The sequence below is a fragment of the Megalobrama amblycephala genome, linkage group LG2 (assembly GCF_018812025.1).
Source record: "Megalobrama amblycephala isolate DHTTF-2021 linkage group LG2, ASM1881202v1, whole genome shotgun sequence".
Lineage (NCBI taxonomy): Eukaryota > Metazoa > Chordata > Actinopteri > Cypriniformes > Xenocyprididae > Megalobrama > Megalobrama amblycephala.
The window spans coordinates 37661811-37680630 of NC_063045.1; the positions used below are offsets into that span (position 1 = coordinate 37661811).

At 35.4% G+C, this 18820-nt stretch overlaps 1 protein-coding gene across 2 annotated transcripts in view; it reads left to right on the forward strand.

The window, feature by feature from the left end:
- Nucleotides 1-18820, forward strand: part of sardh (sarcosine dehydrogenase) — a 70178-nt gene that overhangs the window by 37081 nt on the left and 14277 nt on the right. For both annotated transcript variants that reach the window (XM_048174319.1, XM_048174329.1), the window contains exons 12-18: nucleotides 745-828; nucleotides 943-1056; nucleotides 1272-1410; nucleotides 1528-1641; nucleotides 1860-2007; nucleotides 11423-11516; nucleotides 17766-17928. In XM_048174319.1, the coding sequence (XP_048030276.1) occupies nucleotides 745-828; nucleotides 943-1056; nucleotides 1272-1410; nucleotides 1528-1641; nucleotides 1860-2007; nucleotides 11423-11516; nucleotides 17766-17928 (856 nt within the window). The remainder of the gene's footprint in view (nucleotides 1-744; nucleotides 829-942; nucleotides 1057-1271; nucleotides 1411-1527; nucleotides 1642-1859; nucleotides 2008-11422; nucleotides 11517-17765; nucleotides 17929-18820) is intronic.

Genomic DNA, 18820 nt, shown 5'->3' on the forward strand with positions numbered 1-18820 from the left:
ACAGAACAGCAGTTTCTTTAAGATGTTTCCCCTCCTTTTGGGCACAAAGACTTCATACAATCACTTACCAGCTCCACAAAGCGCGGGAGAGAGCAGCTGACAGAGTTGTTAGTAATTGTTAATTAATCATAAATAAAATTAATTTGAAGTTTCAATTATACTGTAATATTCAATAGCTATAATAACTCATTTTATCCATAGAAATAGAAAAATAAAATTTAATAGAGGCATCAGTATCAGTGTTGATATCGGTGAAACTGGCCTTCAGTCATAGTAAAAAGTAAAAATAAATTCTTCTTTATTCATTTTAATTTTACAGTTTTAAACGATCTACAGTATTTATATATTTGCAAGAAATATTGTATTATTATTTAAATATTAAGTTTTAATTACAACATTTATAAAAGGAAAATTTGCAACAAGCTGGGAATAATACATATACTATAAAGTAAATTCAATGCAAAGCTTTACTGATTGATTTGTAGTTTTCAACACATTCTTAACTGATGCTTTCAAGTGGTTCGAGACTAAACCTCATCTATGTTAGCCAGTTAGGTAACAAATCAGCAGAATTTGCAAAACTGTTTAAAATACATCACAGAAAAACAGAGATCAACGAATACACAGTTTTCAGTGGCTATGCAGCACTGGCACAAAAGGACAATTGACTGTTGAACCCTGATTATGATTATAATACAGCGCTTGAAGTTTATTAGCCTGATATTTGATGGTTGTGTTTAACAGGTGCTACAGGAACAGGGCTGTGTGTTTCAAGAGAGACACGGCTGGGAGAGACCTGGATGGTTCAACCGAGATGGACCTGCTCCAGTGAGATTTCAACACACACACACAAATGCAACATTACCTCAGGACAGAAATCACTGTGTTTGTGTTGACTGTTGATTTATTTGTCTGCTAAATTGGCAATTGGCCTTTTCTCAGGTTCTAGATTATGATTACTATGGAGCCTACGACGTCCCCAAGAACACTGTTTACAAATACAGCGAGATACTCGGCAAAGAGTACACTTTTGCCTTCCCTCCACATCATGATGTGGTGAGCAAACTTTGTCGAAGTTTGTGAGAGTGTTTGTTTCCATTTCCAGTATTTATTTATTTTACATTTGTTTATTTATTTTTTTTTAAAAAAAAAAAAAAAAAATATATATATATATATATATATATATATATATATATATATATATATATATATATATATATATATATATATATATATATATATATATATTTTACATGTTTGTTTGATCCCAGATTCGGGACGAGTGTCTGACCTGTAGGAATGCTGTAGCTGTGTTTGATATGTCCTACTTTGGTAAGTTTTACCTGACTGGTCCGGATGCAAAGAAGGCAGCTGATTGGCTGTTTACAGCTGATGTCAACAAAGCTCCAGGTGAGATGTCTCCTCTGTGATGTCTGTCTGCCAATTCAGTCTCCCATCCATCCACACTGTGAGTATCTATTTTCTACTTTCTGAAGTGTAATCATCTTGACTGTTTGTGTGTTTCAGGCTCCACAGTCTACACCTGCATGTTAAACAAAAGGGGCGGAGTTGAGTCTGACCTCACCGTCAGTCGTTTGGAGCCAAGCCCCGCCCACCTCCCACTGACACCTGAATCTAATGGTAAACAACACACGTGATTTATTCTGTTCAGGGTCACAGAACTGATGTGCAAGGCATTGAAACAGGACGTTATGGGCATCTCATCAGCATGTTAGGAGGAAGTCATGAGTTTATATTCACATCACTGCTTGTGTGTCACACACGTGTGTGTGTGTGTGTGTGTGTGTGTGTGTGTGTGTGTGTGTGTGTGTGTGTGTGTGTGTGTGTGTGTGCTGAAGGTGATGCATACTACCTGGCCATTGGAGGTGGTGTGGCCCAGCACAACTGGAGCCATATTCAGTCAACGCTGCAGGACCAGGGTTTCCGCTGCACACTAATAGACCACACCGAGGACATGGGCATGATCAGCATACAGGGACCCAAGAGGTTGGCACAAGTACACACACACATAAATAGACTCTGTTCAAAATCTAGTCAGTTGTTGAATTGAGTATATATATTCCTTCTTTTGACCAAATTCTAAAGGCCTGTTCAAACCAAGAAGAATAGCTATAATCATAACTATATTAGCATCCACACCAACACATGATAATGTTCTGTTTATTATTAGTGCACACTGCTGTTTTGTTGTCTGCCGCTTTAAATGCTTGAGCTCTCTAGAGTCGTATGGATTCTGAATGGCTGTCAAATGTTTTTATCATTCATCAGCTGGAAAAAAAACGTACTAATATGATTCCAACGATATCATTCCTCTCTGTCATTATCATTATAGCTGTGTTGTGGACTTCGCTGCTCTCGTAGAATAAAAATTGATTATTAAAACTTAATTATTAAAATTATTAAAACGGCCCTTAAGCCAGCATCATGGAGAATGTAATCCCAGAATGCTTTTCAGGACATTCAGGGAAAAAATCTATCAAAGTTAGTGGTTAAAGTGGGATAAATATTAAAGGTGCCCTAGAATTAAATATTGAATTTATCTTGGCATAGTTAAATAACAAGAGTTCAGTACATGGAAATGACATACAGTGAGTCTCAAACACCATTGTTTCCTCCTTCTTGTGTAAATCTCATTTGTTTAAAAGACCTCCGAAGAACAGGCGAATCTCAACATAACACCGACTGTTACGTAACAGTCGGGATCATTAATATGTACGCCCCCAATATTTGCATATGCCAGCTCATGTTCAAGGCATTAGACAAGGGCAGCAAGTATTAACGTCTGGATCTGTGCACAGCTGAATCATCAGACTAGGTAAACAAGCAAGGACAATAGCGAAAAATGGCAGATGGAGCAATAATAACTGACATGATCCATGATAACATGATATTTTTTGTGATATTTGTAAACTGTCTTTCTAAATGTTTCGTTAACATGTTGCTAATGTACTGTTAAATGTGGTTAAAGTTACTATCGTTTCTTACTGTATTCACGGAGACAAGAGTCGTCACTATTTTCATTATTAAACACTTGCAGTCTGTATAATTCATAAACACAATTTCATTCTTTATAAATCTCTCCAACAGTGTAGCATTAGCCGTTAGCCATGGAGCACAGCCTCAAATTCATTCAGAATCAAATGTAAACATCCAAATAAATACTATACTCACATAATTCGACGCATGCATGCAGCATGCATGACGAACACTTTGTAAAGATCCATTTTGAGGGTTATATTAGCTGTGTAAACTTTGTTTAGACACTGTTTAAGGCAAGCGCGAGCTCCGTGGGCGGGGAGCGTGAGCATTTAAAGGGGCCACAACCTGAATCGGTGCATTTCTAATTATGCCCCAAAATAGGCAGTTAAAAAAATGTATTAAAAAAAAATATATGGGGTATTTTGAGCTGAAACTTCACAGACACATTCAGGGGACACCTTAGACTTATATTACATCTTGTAAAAAAATGTTCGATGGCATCTTTAATGATCAATAATTCAATATTTGAAAGGACTGCTTAAAAAAATTTAGTAAAATTGATGATTTTACTTTATATTTCTGTATGAGGTGGGCGATATAACCAAAATCTTATTTCACGACATGAGAAATTTTATTTCATGATAATGATATAAATCACGTTATAGTTAGTTTTATTTTATTTTAGCTATTAAAAATAAGAACAAAGAAGTAGATAATAATAATATGACGAATACAGATATAGGATGAATACAGATATAGAACAAAGATACAAATTAAAATCTTTCAGAAGGTTTATTTAACATGTAAGAAATGCTACAGAAATTGAATAATAAAATTGAAGCCACATGCTAATATCAAACTTGATCAAAATCAGTGGAGTTGCTGCCTTTTTTAGAATTCATTTTTCAGAAATCATGTGCTGAATCATGTTACAGTAATAACATCTGCTGTCTATCGTCTCCCTGTTCTCACCTGAAATCATTCCACATGCTGTCTCTCTCACCTCTGCCCTGTAAACAACTGAAAACAGATTTAAAAAAAAAGGAACCATAAGTCAAATATGAAGAGATGACTCTATGAGACAATTTTTTTTACTGTCATATAACATATGCCTATGTTACATGGGAAATTGACAGCAACCAAGGGGTCGAGATTTAGCTAGACTGCGTTCCACTCCGCTTTTAGACACACACTCGCAAACTTCCCTAAGCACTTCCCCTTAGGGGAATCCCTGCCACCATTTTGAAGTGTGTTCCACTTCGTAAAGTGGATGAGGGAAGTTTATATGGACAGACCCTCGTCCCCTCGATTTTGACAGAGGGAGCGAGTCTACTCTGATGTACACTTCAAGCAGCTCTACATCTTACAATTCAACTTGATTGAGATTATGATCACAGCAGATTGCGCTTAACTGAAGTGTATGATATATTAATTATGTTGAGATTTAATCGCATAATACTTGTACCTTATGGTCACAGTCAAAGTTTATACTATTGATATTTTGTTTCATTTGTGTAATTTTATTTTTCTCCAACAGCTCATACCTATAGGATTTTATATATTTTCTCCCACAACTTATAAGCATATAGAATGTTGCATAAAACAAATTCATAAGTACAAAAGGGGTTTAAATAATAAATCAGCTCCATAGTGAATTCCAAGTGATCAAGGGCTTATAGTGCGTTTCACTTAAACCGTATGCACGAGTTCCACCAGTAGTGGGCACTCATGCAACGTAAGCAATGATGCACATCCGAGTCCACAAGATGGAGGGAAGTTAGCGAGTGAAGGGCATTAAAATTTGTTAAGCCCTGTTGGTAGATGCTGTAACTACACCATTCTTCTGGGCAAAAAAATATATTTCTCTATTGATGGCAATTCAAAAGTAGCTGTGTATTCTGATGAAATACAGTTTTACCAAACAATGTATTGATTGCATTGTATCATAGTAACCGTTTTCCTTTGCCTTATACTCTTCAAAGCATGAGATGGACTTATATTTTGTCTTTTTCACTGTCTGCTGTCTTTTATGAAGATAGTCACTCAGAACAAGTGTTTTTTGCAGCTTTGTCTTAATAAAGACTCAGAGTTCTGAAAGTAGTTCTGAAACGATTCTCTTTCAAAAGATCAAGGGAAATTAGATGTTTCATTAAATGAGCCCTTTAAAGCACTTCTGCTTTGCTCATCAAAACAGCATGTCCTTCGACTATGTCCTTCAGTCCTCATGTCCAGATGAAAGCTAGATGAAAGAGTTAGCGGCTTTGTGAAATCTCCTTCTTCATCCTCCTCTCCTTCACTGTACTTTTCCTGGCTTAGGAGAGGGCAGTGGCTTCTGTCAACTCTGCTCTGTCATATCCTAATGAGAAGAGTGCTTCTAATGAACAGGAGCTACTATCATTCCCTTGCGATTTCCATGGGTTCTCAGTCTGCTCCCTTATTCATCATTACAGTGCGTCGAAATGTTCGCTCTCTAGAGATTTTCACACAGGGCACCATAAAAAGGGCACCATTCTTTTTTTACTTACCGTAAATGTTGTCACGTCATGGAATATTCTGGGTTCAAGGTAGTTAAGCTCATTTGGCACCATTTCTGCCATACTAAAAAAAGCAAAAATCAAGGTTATGGTGAGGCATTTACAGTGAGAAAGTGAACGGGGCCAATTTTTGTAGGGTTTAGCTGCAGAAATGTGAAGCTTCTTTCGCCAGTCTTCAGTGTCGCATGATCCTTCAGGAAATCATTCTAATATACTGATTTGCTGCTGAATTGCTATAAATTATTATTGGATCTCACTTATTAATAATAGTTCTTTGGTAACACTTTACAATAAGGTTCATTAGATAACATTGGTTAACTACATTAGTTAACATGAACTAATAATGAACTGCACTTCTACAGCATTTATTAGTCTTTGTTAATGTTAATTTCAACATTTACTAATGAATTATTAAAATCTTGTTAACATTAGTTAATGCGCTGTGAACTAACATGAACAAACAACGAACAACTGTATTTTCAATAACTAACGTTAACAAAGATTAGTAAATACAGTAACAAATGTATTGCTCATGGTTAGTTCATGTTAGTTAATACATTAGCTAATGTTTAACTAATGAACCTTATTGTAAAGTGTTACCGTTCTTTTTATTATCAATGTTGAAAACAGTTGTGCTGCTTAATATTTTTTTGTGGAAACCATGCTATATTTTTTTTTCAGGATTGTTTGATGAATAGAAAGTCCAAAAGAACTGTTTATTTCAGGTAGAAATCTTTTGAAACCATTATAAATGTCTTTACTATCACTTTTTTATGGTTTAATGTGTCCTTGCTGAATAAAAGCATTTAATAATTTTTTTCTCTTTTTTTAACATTTATTTTGAATGGTTGTGTATCATGGTTTCCATGCTTTAAATAATGCTATAAATGCTATAAACAAATGCAAAAAGTTACTTGATGTATTTTATTCTCACAATAAAATCATCTTAACAGACATAGGGCCCTATAATACACCCGGCGCAATGCGACGCAAGGCGCAGCGCAAGTGTGTTTGCTAGTTTGCGTCCGGCACCGTTCACGTTTTCCCGTTCAGCGCCACGTCCTTAAATTAGTAAATGCATTTGCACCAGTTAGTGCGCCCATGGGCGTGCTGGTCTAAAAAAGAGGTGTGTTCAGGAGATGAAAATAAACTGTGCCATAGACCAACTCAAACCTGGTCTAAAGTCTAAAGTCAATGGCGCAATATTTTTTTGTTAGAGCGCGTTGGTAGAAACTGCGCCTCTGGGCGCGTCCACAGTGTGCGTTGACTTTGCTTATTACACACAGGGATGCGCATCACACAAACATGCCAAATATTAAAAACAAAAGGATTACAGTGTAAAAGAATATTATTGTGTAGGCTACATAAATATAAAAATGTAACTTTGTTTAACTTCTAACTAAACGTTTAACTTCGCACACGAGCAGATCGGTTTCTTCGCTTGAAAAGCGTTCAGCTTTTCTGCCAACAAATTCCGCCATGTAAATAGCAATCCGCCATGGCGCGAGCGCATCTCGCTCTTAAAGGGAATGGGAGATGACACTCTGATTGGTTTATTGAACGTTACGCCCATTAATCATTAAGAGAATAGGGACAACCCATTTCAAAAATGCGCCCCGGCGCACGGACCGTTTTTCCGTTGTTAAAATAGCAAAAGTGGATTTGGACACGCCCTGAGTGCACCTGCGGCGTGCGCTTTACACTTTGCGTTTAGATCGTTAAAATAGGGCCCATATTGTTTATGGTCACTTCCATTGTAAGTGCCTCACTAGATCTAGATTTATTTATTTTTTTTAATTAAGAAATGGTCAAAAAATGATTGTTGTGGTAATCGGCGTTGTCAGTTGAGCTTACAACAACAAAAAATACAAGTTATGTATTTTCTAAAATTTTGTGAATCAAGTCACTTGGTAGTGCTTGAGTTTGTGTTCACAGTATACAGATTCATGTCATAAGGAACTAGTGAGTGGAATGAGACACAACCCGTGTGTAGATACAGCTAACGTCTGAGTAATAATAATAGTGTGATTTTTTTTATTTTTTTTTAGCTGCCCTTGTCCTTATAAGAGACCTTCTCAATATTTTTGCTCGAATTATAACATTGTGCTTTCCTCCCTCAAAATGTGATTTACCCAAGTACAACGTTACAGACTCAACAGTTTTGATGCTCCTGGAACAACAAAGGATGTTGATTCGAAGAACTTGTTCTACAAGTGTAAATCTCGTTGTTTGTGAATGTCTAGACATTATTTAGGGGTGACGGTTGCCCCGGCAGCTCATAAGATGCCTGGTATTTGGGTAAAGATGTTCTGAGCCACATTCTGTCTGAAAGACTGTTGTGTGGATATTGAAATGATCCCTGTGTTATACGGGATCCTCCTGTCAGGACGGGAGTGAGATTTATGCAGCGTTAGCAGAGCAAGTGACAGTGTGCTTATATTGACTCCTGAAGTGTGAATGCATGCTTTACCATCATTTAGATACATGCTTCCACAGCTGCATTTGCAACGTACTGAAACGACTGTGAGTTTGACTGAAGGGTGATGATTTGCAATGAAGTCAGGGGACGGAGTCAGCAGATGCATGTTATATCAGGACATTCAGTCAGCCAAAGCAGGCAAATTTTGTTGTTTTCTACAAAGAACATTTTAATGAATATGAAAATTAAAATTCATGACATTTATTCACCCTTATGTCTGCCTTCTCTGGAACAAAAAAGCAGTTATTTATAGCAGAATGCCCAAGCTGATAAACAGTGAAAGTGATTGAAAAGATTTTCAAGACACCTTTAATTTTAGTCTGTTCCTCACGTAAAACTATTGTCTGTCTTCTGAATACTTGAAATATAGTGGACAAGCCACATACTTCTTTTTTTCTTTTTTTTCTTTTTTGGAGCGTGACATCCTCAGTCCCCATCCACTTTAGAGGCAGTTGTGGCCTAATGGTTAGAGATCAGGCATAACATTATGACCACCTTCCTAATATTGTGTTGGTCCCTCTTTTGCTGCCAAAACAGCCCTGAGCCGTCAAGGCATGGACTCCTCTAGACCCCTAAAGGTCTGCTGTGGTATCTGGCACCAAGATGTTAGCAGCAGATCCTTTAAGTCCTGTAAGTTATGAGGTCGGACCTCCGTGGATCAGACTTGTTTGTTCAGCACATCCCACAGATGCTCAATTGGATTGAGATCTGGGGAATTTGGAGGCCAAGTCAATACCTCAGCTCGTTGTTGTGCTCCTCAAATAATTCCTGAACCATTTTTGCTTTATGGCAGGGCGCATTATCCTGCTGAAAGAGGCCACAGTCACCAGGGTAAAGGGTGATCTTTGGTCTCATGAATCTATAATTTGTTCCCTGGCAAATCGTTTTGGCTGAGGGCAAAGTGAAGTTTCATAACTTTATATTAAGCTATTTAACTTTACTGTTGTAGCATACTAGAGTGCTGACAGTGAAGATAATCTTACAAGATAATCTTAAACATATATATATATATATATATATATATATATATATATATATATATATATATATACAGTACAGTCCAAAAGTTTGGAGCCACTAAGATTTTTAATGTTTTTAAAAGAAGTTTCGTCTGCTCACCAAGGCTACATTTATTTAATTAAAAATACAGTAAAAACAGTAATATTGTGAAATATTATTACAATTTAAAATAACTGTTTTCTATTTGAATATATTTCACAAAGTAATTTATTCCTGTGATGGCAAAGCTGAATTTTCAGCATCATTACTCCAGTCTTCAGTGTCACATGATCCTTCAGAAATCATTCTAATATGCTGATCTGCTGCTCAAGAAACATTTAATGTGTACAATTGTACAAAATATTTGTGTACAATATTTTTTTCAGGATTATTTGAAGAATAGAAAGTTCAAAAGAACAGTGTTTATCTGAAATCTAATCTTTTGTAACATTATAAATGTCTTTACTGCCACTTTTGATTGATTTAATGCATCCTTGCTGAATAAAAGTATTCATTTCTTTAATTTCTTTTCAAAAAAATAAAAATAAAAATTCTTACTGACCCCAAACTTTTGAACGGTAGTGTATAATGCTACAGAAGCTTTGTATTTCAGATAAATACTGTTCTTTTGAACTTTCTATTCATCAAGGAATCCTGAAAAAAAAGTACACAACTGTTTTCAACATTGAAAATAATCATAAATGTTTATTGAGCAGCAAATCAGCATATTAGAATGATTTCCGAAGGATCATGTGACACTGAAGACTGGAGTAACGATGCTGAAAATTCAGCTTTGCATCACAGGAATAAATTACTTTGTCAAATATATTTAAATAGTACACAGTTATTTTAAATTGTAATAATATTTCACAATATTACTGTTTTTACTGTATTTTTAATTAAATAAATGTAGCCTTGGTGAGCAGACGAAACTTCTTTTAAAAACATTAAAAATCTTAGTGGTTCCAAACTTTTGGACTGTACTGTGTATATATATATATATATATATATATATATACATACATATATATATATATATATATATATATATATATATATATATATATATATATATATATATATATTTCAAGTAATATTGCGAAATATATCAATTTAAAAGAAGTTTTCTATTTGAATATATTTTGAAATGTAATTTATTCCTGTGATGCAAGGCTATACTACAATACATTTAAAACTGTGATATTCTATAGTTAAATGTTAATTTCTTCAGTAACATTAAACACAAATATACAGTAGTAAATTTTATGCATGTCAAGATTTTTATAGCATTTTGGTTGAGCGCCTCTCTTCATTTCTCATCGTTTGTGCTCTGTGGTGAAAAGTGATTTCATTAAGACTATATCTGATCCTTGCTTAACTGACACTGCTAAAAGAGAGACTGAGTGCCTAATTAGATTCACTCACACACACACACACACTGTATAATTAGAGTGGTTGTTGGCCTTTGTGCTTCAGTGAACAGAGTGATGTTTGAGTGGGTAGAGGGAAGGAGACTTCCCTTAAATGCACACAGACACACACTCACACAAATGATGCAGTCCTTCGAAAACATGGCAATCCACCTTCATCATTTCCATCCTCATAAATTACATCTCTCCCCTGACTCTATTCCTCTTCCTTCACCTTTTTCAAACCTTTTTTTTCCTGTCTTCACTCTGCCCACACAGATGTTATTTTCTTGTTGGAAGATAACTGTACTATGTGATACATGTAGCATGAAGCCAAACACACACTCTTGCTCTTGAGCAAACATCCATCAGGCGTCCTTCTGCTTTTGTTAACACACATACTAATGCAAAACAGGCCAAGCTGTTCCTGTCACCCCAAATGATGCAGTGAGAGCAAGTCCATTGCACCCACACACACACACTCGCAGGAAAAGAGCAGGTCAGATGAGGGCCGCAGGTCGAAAATAGAAAGGAACACTGATGGAGAGAGTAAATAGGAGAGAGACTGATGACTGACCAGATGAAATGGAAAGAGTATAAATGGTGACACATAGGGCCATTTTCCTACACTCCATAAAGAATATATAATAATAATAATAATAACAACAACCAAGGCACTTATGTTAATTTGCTGCATTTTATATACAATTTTGTATTCAATATTTTCATCTTTTTTGCCTTTTCTGAAATGGTTTGCTTTTCTCTATAGTAAATACCATTTGTTTTTTTGGTTTTATATATATATATATATATATATATATTTTTTAAGTTAGAATGTAATTTCTTAGGAAAATGCCTCCCATGGGGTTTCCTTAGTTCATTTCACTAACTTTTGAAAACGTGTATAAAGGTTAAACTGATTTATGAAGCATTGATTTTGTTGGTATGGTTCTATGCAGACTGTAATGGAAGAGTAAAGCATGCGGTTTGTGTGTTGACAGCCGTGAGCTTCTGCAGGAAGTGCTGGACTCCGACCTCAGCAATGATGCTTTTCCCTTCTCCACACACAAGATAGTGAATGCCGCTGGACACAAGGTAATGCTCTCTACTTCTCCCTGTCCTCCATCTTTGTGCAGATTCAGCTCTGTCAGACACATTTGATCATGCTCTAATTAGTTTATTTATATATTTATTTATTTGAAAAGGGACCATGTACAATGTTTCTATTTCATGCATTGTACCGAATTTAGCCAAAGGCTCATTTTAATCCGTAGTCCCTACATAGTTCCTACATACTATAATATATAATATACATACGTACATACATACACACACACACATCCTATCAGGGCCAATAATAAAAAATAAATAAATAAAAGAATAATTAAGGATTCATTTAAACTGCAAACATGTCATTGTTTACAGAGTTGAGGCGATTTAAAAAAGACCAATAGATGTACACATTTTACATCTTCTGTTAAAGCATTCCAATGAGTAGTAGCTTTCATTGAGAAAGACTAAAATCCAAAAGCAGAATAACAGAAAGGAACACAATTGCTTATAGATGGTGGTTCTTGCTTCTGCAAAGAATCACTGTTATTATTCATCAACTTTGTTATTTTTCCAACCAAAAGTTCAGGTCATAACTCATCCTGCACCAAGTGCCATAGACATGGAAGATAGCTCAAATCATGTGACTTATTGAGGAGAAATGTGCTGACTTGTGCATATGTACACATTTTGTGCATTTGTCTTTGTGAGTCTCATTGTCTGTGTCCTTATCATTAACTAAAACTAAAACTGTTAAAAAACATTTCGGTTTTATAAATAAACAATAAACAATATTACAAAATATTGTTATTAACCAGTAAATTCTAATAAGAGTTTCTGTTCAGAAAGATTGAACTTGATTTCGTTTTTGTTTCCGTTCCTTGAAACGGTTCGGAGCCCTGATTAAACCTAAATAGCAATATTTAAAAAAAATAAATAAATAAACTAATAGAATGACAATAGCACATAACAAAATTACTAAAAATTAAACTAAAATTAAAATCACCGGCGGAGGGTTGGGGCTCTGACTGCAAACTGCCATTTAGGTCTGCCTCTGTTTAGTTAGCAATAGCCAACTTTCTACAATCCAGTCAATTCCCACAAAATCAAGTCCCACCCGTTTTACTCAGATATACATCACAATAGGGAAAAAAAGACTATCGTATCTTCCTTTTCATTCCCACTTTCACAAGAAGTCAAAAAATCTACAAATATTAGATAATTCAAAATATTAACAAAACAATAATAATACTAAAATAAAACTAGGGCTGCGATTTTACACGTTAATTTAATTAATTAGTAATGGAAAAAATAGTAATTAATTATTTTTATAGTAATGAAATAAAATGATTTAACACATTTAACATTTCATACTGTTGATTGGTGATAAACATAATGCAGTGCAACAACCCACAGCGTTATGTTACTCACCCTCATGTCGTTTCAAACCTGTATGACTTCCATTCTTTTGTGGACCAAAAGAAGATATTTTGAAGAATGTTGGTAACCAAACTGTTTTGACTTCCATTGTATGAACAAAAAAACAAAAAAAATGAGACATGTCTCAGATTATCTTCTGTGTTCCACAGAAGAAAGAAAGTCATGCAGATTTGAAATGACATGAGGTGAGTAAACAATGACAGAATTGTAATTTTTGGTTGAACTATCCCTTTAATACCCAGTTAAAACCGATTAATCTCATGGCATTATTAATGCAATTGTAATTGTAATTGTAGTCTAAATGCATTAATGCCACATCTGAGCTGGAATAAACGGTCTGTAAATATATCTAAATACCAATTCAGATGCAGCTTTTGAAGAAAAAAATCATGACCGTTATAGCCTAAAAGTTTGTGTAATAAATTCTATGTTAAATCAAATCAAATATTTCTTTCTAAAGCTACTTTTTATAATGTCTGTTTGATGCTTTTCTCATTTAACACAATAATGAATAATTATCTTTTGAGGGCAATTTCTCAGCCAAATTTGATGTGTGGTTAATTTGCAATTAATTAAAGGTGCCATCGAACGTTTTTTTACAAGATGTAATATAAGTCTAAGGTGTCCCCTGAATGTGTCTGTGAAGTTTCAGCTCAAAATACCCCATAGATTTTTTTAAATTCATTTTTTTAACTGCCTATTTTGGGGCATAATTAGAAATGCGCCGATTCAGGCTGTGGCCCCTTTAATTGCACGCGCTCTCCGCCCCCTCCCGAGCTCTCGACTGCCTTAAACAGCATAAGCAAAGTTCACACAGCTAATATAACCCTCAAAATGGATCTTTACAAAATGTTCGTCATGCATTCTGCATGCATGCATCGATTCCTGTGAGTATAGTATTTATTTGGATGTTTACATTTGATTCTGAATGAGTTTGATAGTGCTCCGTGGCTAACAGGCTAAAGCTACACTGTTGGAGAGATTTATAAAGAATGAAGTTGCGTTTATGAATTATACAGACTGCAAGTGTTTAAAAAATGAAAATAACGACAGTCTTTTCTCCGTGAATACAGTAAGAAACGATGGTAACTTTAACCACATTTAACAGTACATTAGCAACATGCTAACGAAACATTTAGAAAGACAGTTTACAAATATCACTAAAAATATCATGTTATCATGGATCATGTCAGTTATTATTGCTCCATCTGCCATTTTTCGCTATTGTTCTTGCTTGCTTACCTAGTCTGATGATTCAGCAGTGCACAGATCCAGATGTTAATACTGGCTGCTCTTGTGTAATGCCTCGATCATGAGCTGGCATATGCAAATATTGGGGGCGTACATATTAATGATCCCGACTGTTACGTAACAGTCAGTGTTATGTTGAGATTCGCCTGTTTTTCGGAGGTCTTTTAAACAAATGAGATTTATATAAGAAGGAGGAAACAATGGAGTTTGAGACTCACTGTATGTCATTTCCATGTACTGAACTCTTGTTATTTAACTATGCCAAGATAAATTCAATTTTTAATTCTAGGGCACCTTTAAAATAGTTAATCGGCACATCATGTAATTCATTAGATTAAAAATCTTCTCACTTGACAACCCTAATAAAAACAAAAATAACACTAGTGAGTTTCGTATGCATGTGTACGTGTGTTTGTGTGTATGTGTTGATCAGACAGATGGTCTACTTCCTCTCTTGTGACTAATATAGACACACAACTCTATTGGCTGATGTCATGCACTTTTATCTCTGCTCACCGCACCTCACCCCATCACAATCTTTCTCCCACTCACCTCAGAACGTGCTCATGCATAACAGAGTATATCAAGAAAATACAGTAGCCAAATAAGTTTATAGTTTATATAATCAAGCACCATTATACATTTATGCATGCATACATTAGATGTTACATTAGAATTATTTTCTTTATAACCAAAGGCTATAACCCACAGCAGGGGCCCTGACTCAAATAACCTGGAGGCCACTGGCCAGGCTTTAGGGAGCATGAAATTTAAGGTGCCCTAGAACCCCTTTTCAAAAGATGTAATAAAAGTCTAAGGTGTCCCCTGAACGTATCTGTGAAATTTCAGCTCAAAATACCCCATAGATGTTTTTTAATTAATTTTTTTAACTGCCTATTTTGAGCCATTATTACATATGCACCGATTAAGCGTGCAGACCCTTTAAATGTCCCGCAGCCCCTTTAAATGTCCTGCTCCCCCGCCCCCGCAAGCTCTCAACTGCCTTAAATAGCAAACACAAAGTTCACACAGCTAATATAACCCTCAAAATGGATCTTTACAAAGTGTTCATCAACTGTTATGTTGAGTGTTCATCATGCATAGTCTGATGATTCAGCTGTGCACAGATCCAGACGTTCTGCCCTTGTGTAATGCCTCGATCATGGGCTGGCATATGCAAATATTGGGGGCGCACATATTAATGATCCTGACTGTTACGTAACAGTCGGTGTTATGTTGAGATTCGCCTGTTCTTTGGAGGTCATTTAAACAAATGAGATTTACATAAGAAGGAGGAAACAATGGAGTTTGAGACTCACTGTATGTCTTTTCCATGTACTGAACTCTTGTTATTCAACTATGCCGAGGTAAATTCAATTTTTGAATCTAGGGCACCTTTAAACAACAATAATTTGTTTATTTAAAAGATTTGTTTAAAAACGGCAATGCGATTATGTATTTTTACTAATTCCATAATCGCAGATAAATATAAAGTTTTTTTTATAGTTATTTCTTCATTAGTAATTGGTAAATGTAATATTTGCATATTGATTTGATTGTTTTTGACTATCAAATTGTAAATACTTGAAACTTAATTTCTAAATTTCTCAAGTGATTATGGCATCTCTACGATGTCATTAAAATGTTCAGTTGTGTTGCTTAATATTTTTCAGGATTCTTTGATATAGAAAGTTCAAAAGAACAGCATTTATTTGAAATAGAAATCTTGTGTAACATTATAAATGTCTTTACTGTCATTTTTGATCAATTTAATGTGTCCTTGCTGAATAAAAGTATTAATTGAAAAAAAAATCTTATTGACCCCAAACTTTTCAACAGTAGTGTACATGCTGCATAAATGCAGTTTTTGTGACATTTAGAGGTGGGAAAATCTGAAATCAGATATAACTTGTGTAACAAAGGGAAATATAAATGCATTTTCCAACAACTGATTATTTCAAACTAAACTCTTTCAAAGATGTGATGCTATGAACATTGCATTTCAGCAAATCCATTGGCTAGTTCTTCCTGGAAGGGCTGCTGGGAAAAATACCAACTTCATTCCTGCCGAACTGATAAAAACCTGTGCAGTTTGACATAAATTGCATAAAGCCAGCCAATCAGATTGTAACCGCCGATTTTTGCCAGCTTTTGGCTGAATATGCATGATGCGGTCTGTGAATAGTCTGCAGATGGGTTATCTAATGCTAAGACTCTTCGATTGCGGGTAACAGGGTACCAATCTAACGGTGTCTTGAATTAGACTACAACTATTGACGGCCAGAAATGCTTCACTCTATCTCCCTGCAGGTTACATTTCAGAGCACAGTGCTTGTTTCTGTCTGATAATGGTGTCCTTCACATGATCTCAGCCCTGCCACATTTCTTTCAGCCCCTCAGGCCTGGCACAATTAACCGCCTCTCACTGATCACTGTAAACACACAGTAATACACACACACGGATGCGTCTGTTATTGCTGCAGGTTCTGGAGAGCAGCCAGCCTATTATCTAAGTGACTGTTGTGTGCTGTGCTGTTTAACGCTGTTGATACTGTATCTGGATCCCTTGTTGGGTGTTAATGTGTTTGGTAAGAGTGAGAGGCAGGTACTTCAGCCCAGTTTAATGAACAGTTGAGCTTTCTGAAGGGCGAAGGCAGCTGAAGTCAGTCTAGGCTGGACAGATACGCCAGGAAAACCATCTTCTGAAACTGAGCTCACCTAGTTTGTCAAAGTGTTATACTCTGTGTACACTATGTAAATCCTAACCTGGAATTAAGTCATTAAAATTTGTTTTAAATTACACTACCATTCAAAAGTTTGGAATTGTTAAGGTTTTGTTTTGAAAGAAATACTTGTATTCAGCAAGGGCACATTAAATTGATCAGACATTTACATTGTTACAAAAAGATTTTTTTATTTAAAATGTTCTTCTTTTGAACTTTCTATTCATCAAAGAATCCCTGAAAAAACGACAAAATATCAAGCGGCACGAAAGTTTTCAACATTGGTAATCAGAAATGTTTCTCGAGCATCAAATCAGCATATTAGAAGGATTTCTGAAGGATCATGTGACACTGAAGACTAAAGGAATGATGCTGAAAATTCAGCTTTGATTACAGGAATAAATTATATTTTACAATATAAGGAAACCAAAAACAGTTGCTTTAATTTTAAACATTTTTTATAATATTATTTTTTTCTGTATTTTTGATCAAATAAATGCAGCTTTGGTGAACATATAAGACTTCTTTCAGAAACATTACAAAATCTTAACAACCGCAAACTTTAATTTATTAAAATTTAACAAATTAAAATTCTGTTTGTTTGTTTGGAAACAATTTCAAAATTTGAATAAAATTAGAACATGTCATTTAATTATTCTTGAACAATAATATAACAATGTTATACTTAAGATATATTATACTTACACTGTAATTTCTACTTTTGTGTCATTTAGTCTCATCTGTCTTGGTTTTAACACCCTGTATCACCCATAACATGCTTACTTGTACATAACAAATTGACTCAATATCCAGGAAACTCTTCTACACGTATTATAAATTTGCTCCTTTTTTTCAGTTGTCCTTTTTCTTTTTTGTGTAGGTGAGGGCCATGCGTCTGTCGTTTGTGGGTGAGATGGGCTGGGAGCTTCACATCCCGAAAGAGTCCTGTCTGCCCGTCTACCACGCCATCATGGCCACCGGTGCCAAATATGGCATCTGTAATGCCGGCTACAGGGCCATTGACTCCCTGAGCATTGAGAAAGGTATGGTTTAGTGTCATTACTATTACTATTACTATCACTGCTGTTGGTATCACTATTAATATTCTTTAGACTTGGGCCAGTAAGCAAATGCCTAGCAACCATCAAAAACCTAAAAAAATCCTAGAAACCACATAGCAACATGCTAAAAAAACACTCAGAACAGGATCACTTCAGCATTTTCTTCTAAAAATCTAGTTCAGTAGTAAAAGATGTTTTCACAACCCCTCATGCATTATGAGATGTCTTTCTCCAGGTGGCGTAGTAAAAGTTTGCTTTTAGTGTGTCAAAATCAATTGATTTGAGATGATTTGAGAGTTTCACTCAACAGATCTCGATTGATCGTTCAGAGTTCTGTAAAACCACATGGAGATACATTTTTGATTTACACTGTAAGAATAAAACATCATTGTATGGCTCTCACATAGAGCCACATATATAATTCATTCTTAGTGCTTCTTTCAATACAGCTTTAAACTGAAAAGGTAAACCGCAGCAGTTTTCTGCACCAGCACTGGCCGAGCAACAGTAAAAGCACACATGCTGCTGAGAGGTCAGGTGGAGATAATAGTTGAGTCTTACTGTAGCTTGGTAGGTGTCCCTTATGCATTTAGTTCTTCATGGAATTAAAGGGAACAGTAGACAGTGGGACACAATAAAAACTCATTACTGGAGCTGTACACTTCAGCACTTCCACTGCACTCTTGAGACTCCACTCAGCTCACTGTTTGTTCACTATGTAGGTCATTTCTAGACTGTGTATTCATGGTTTAAATTCTCTACCTGAGTTCATGACTAAGTATGATGAAGAAAGAAGTCCATCTCCGTTTATGTGAAAGCATCAGCATGCTAATAATAATGGATAGGGTTATTAATGTTTTTTCTATTTGGTTTA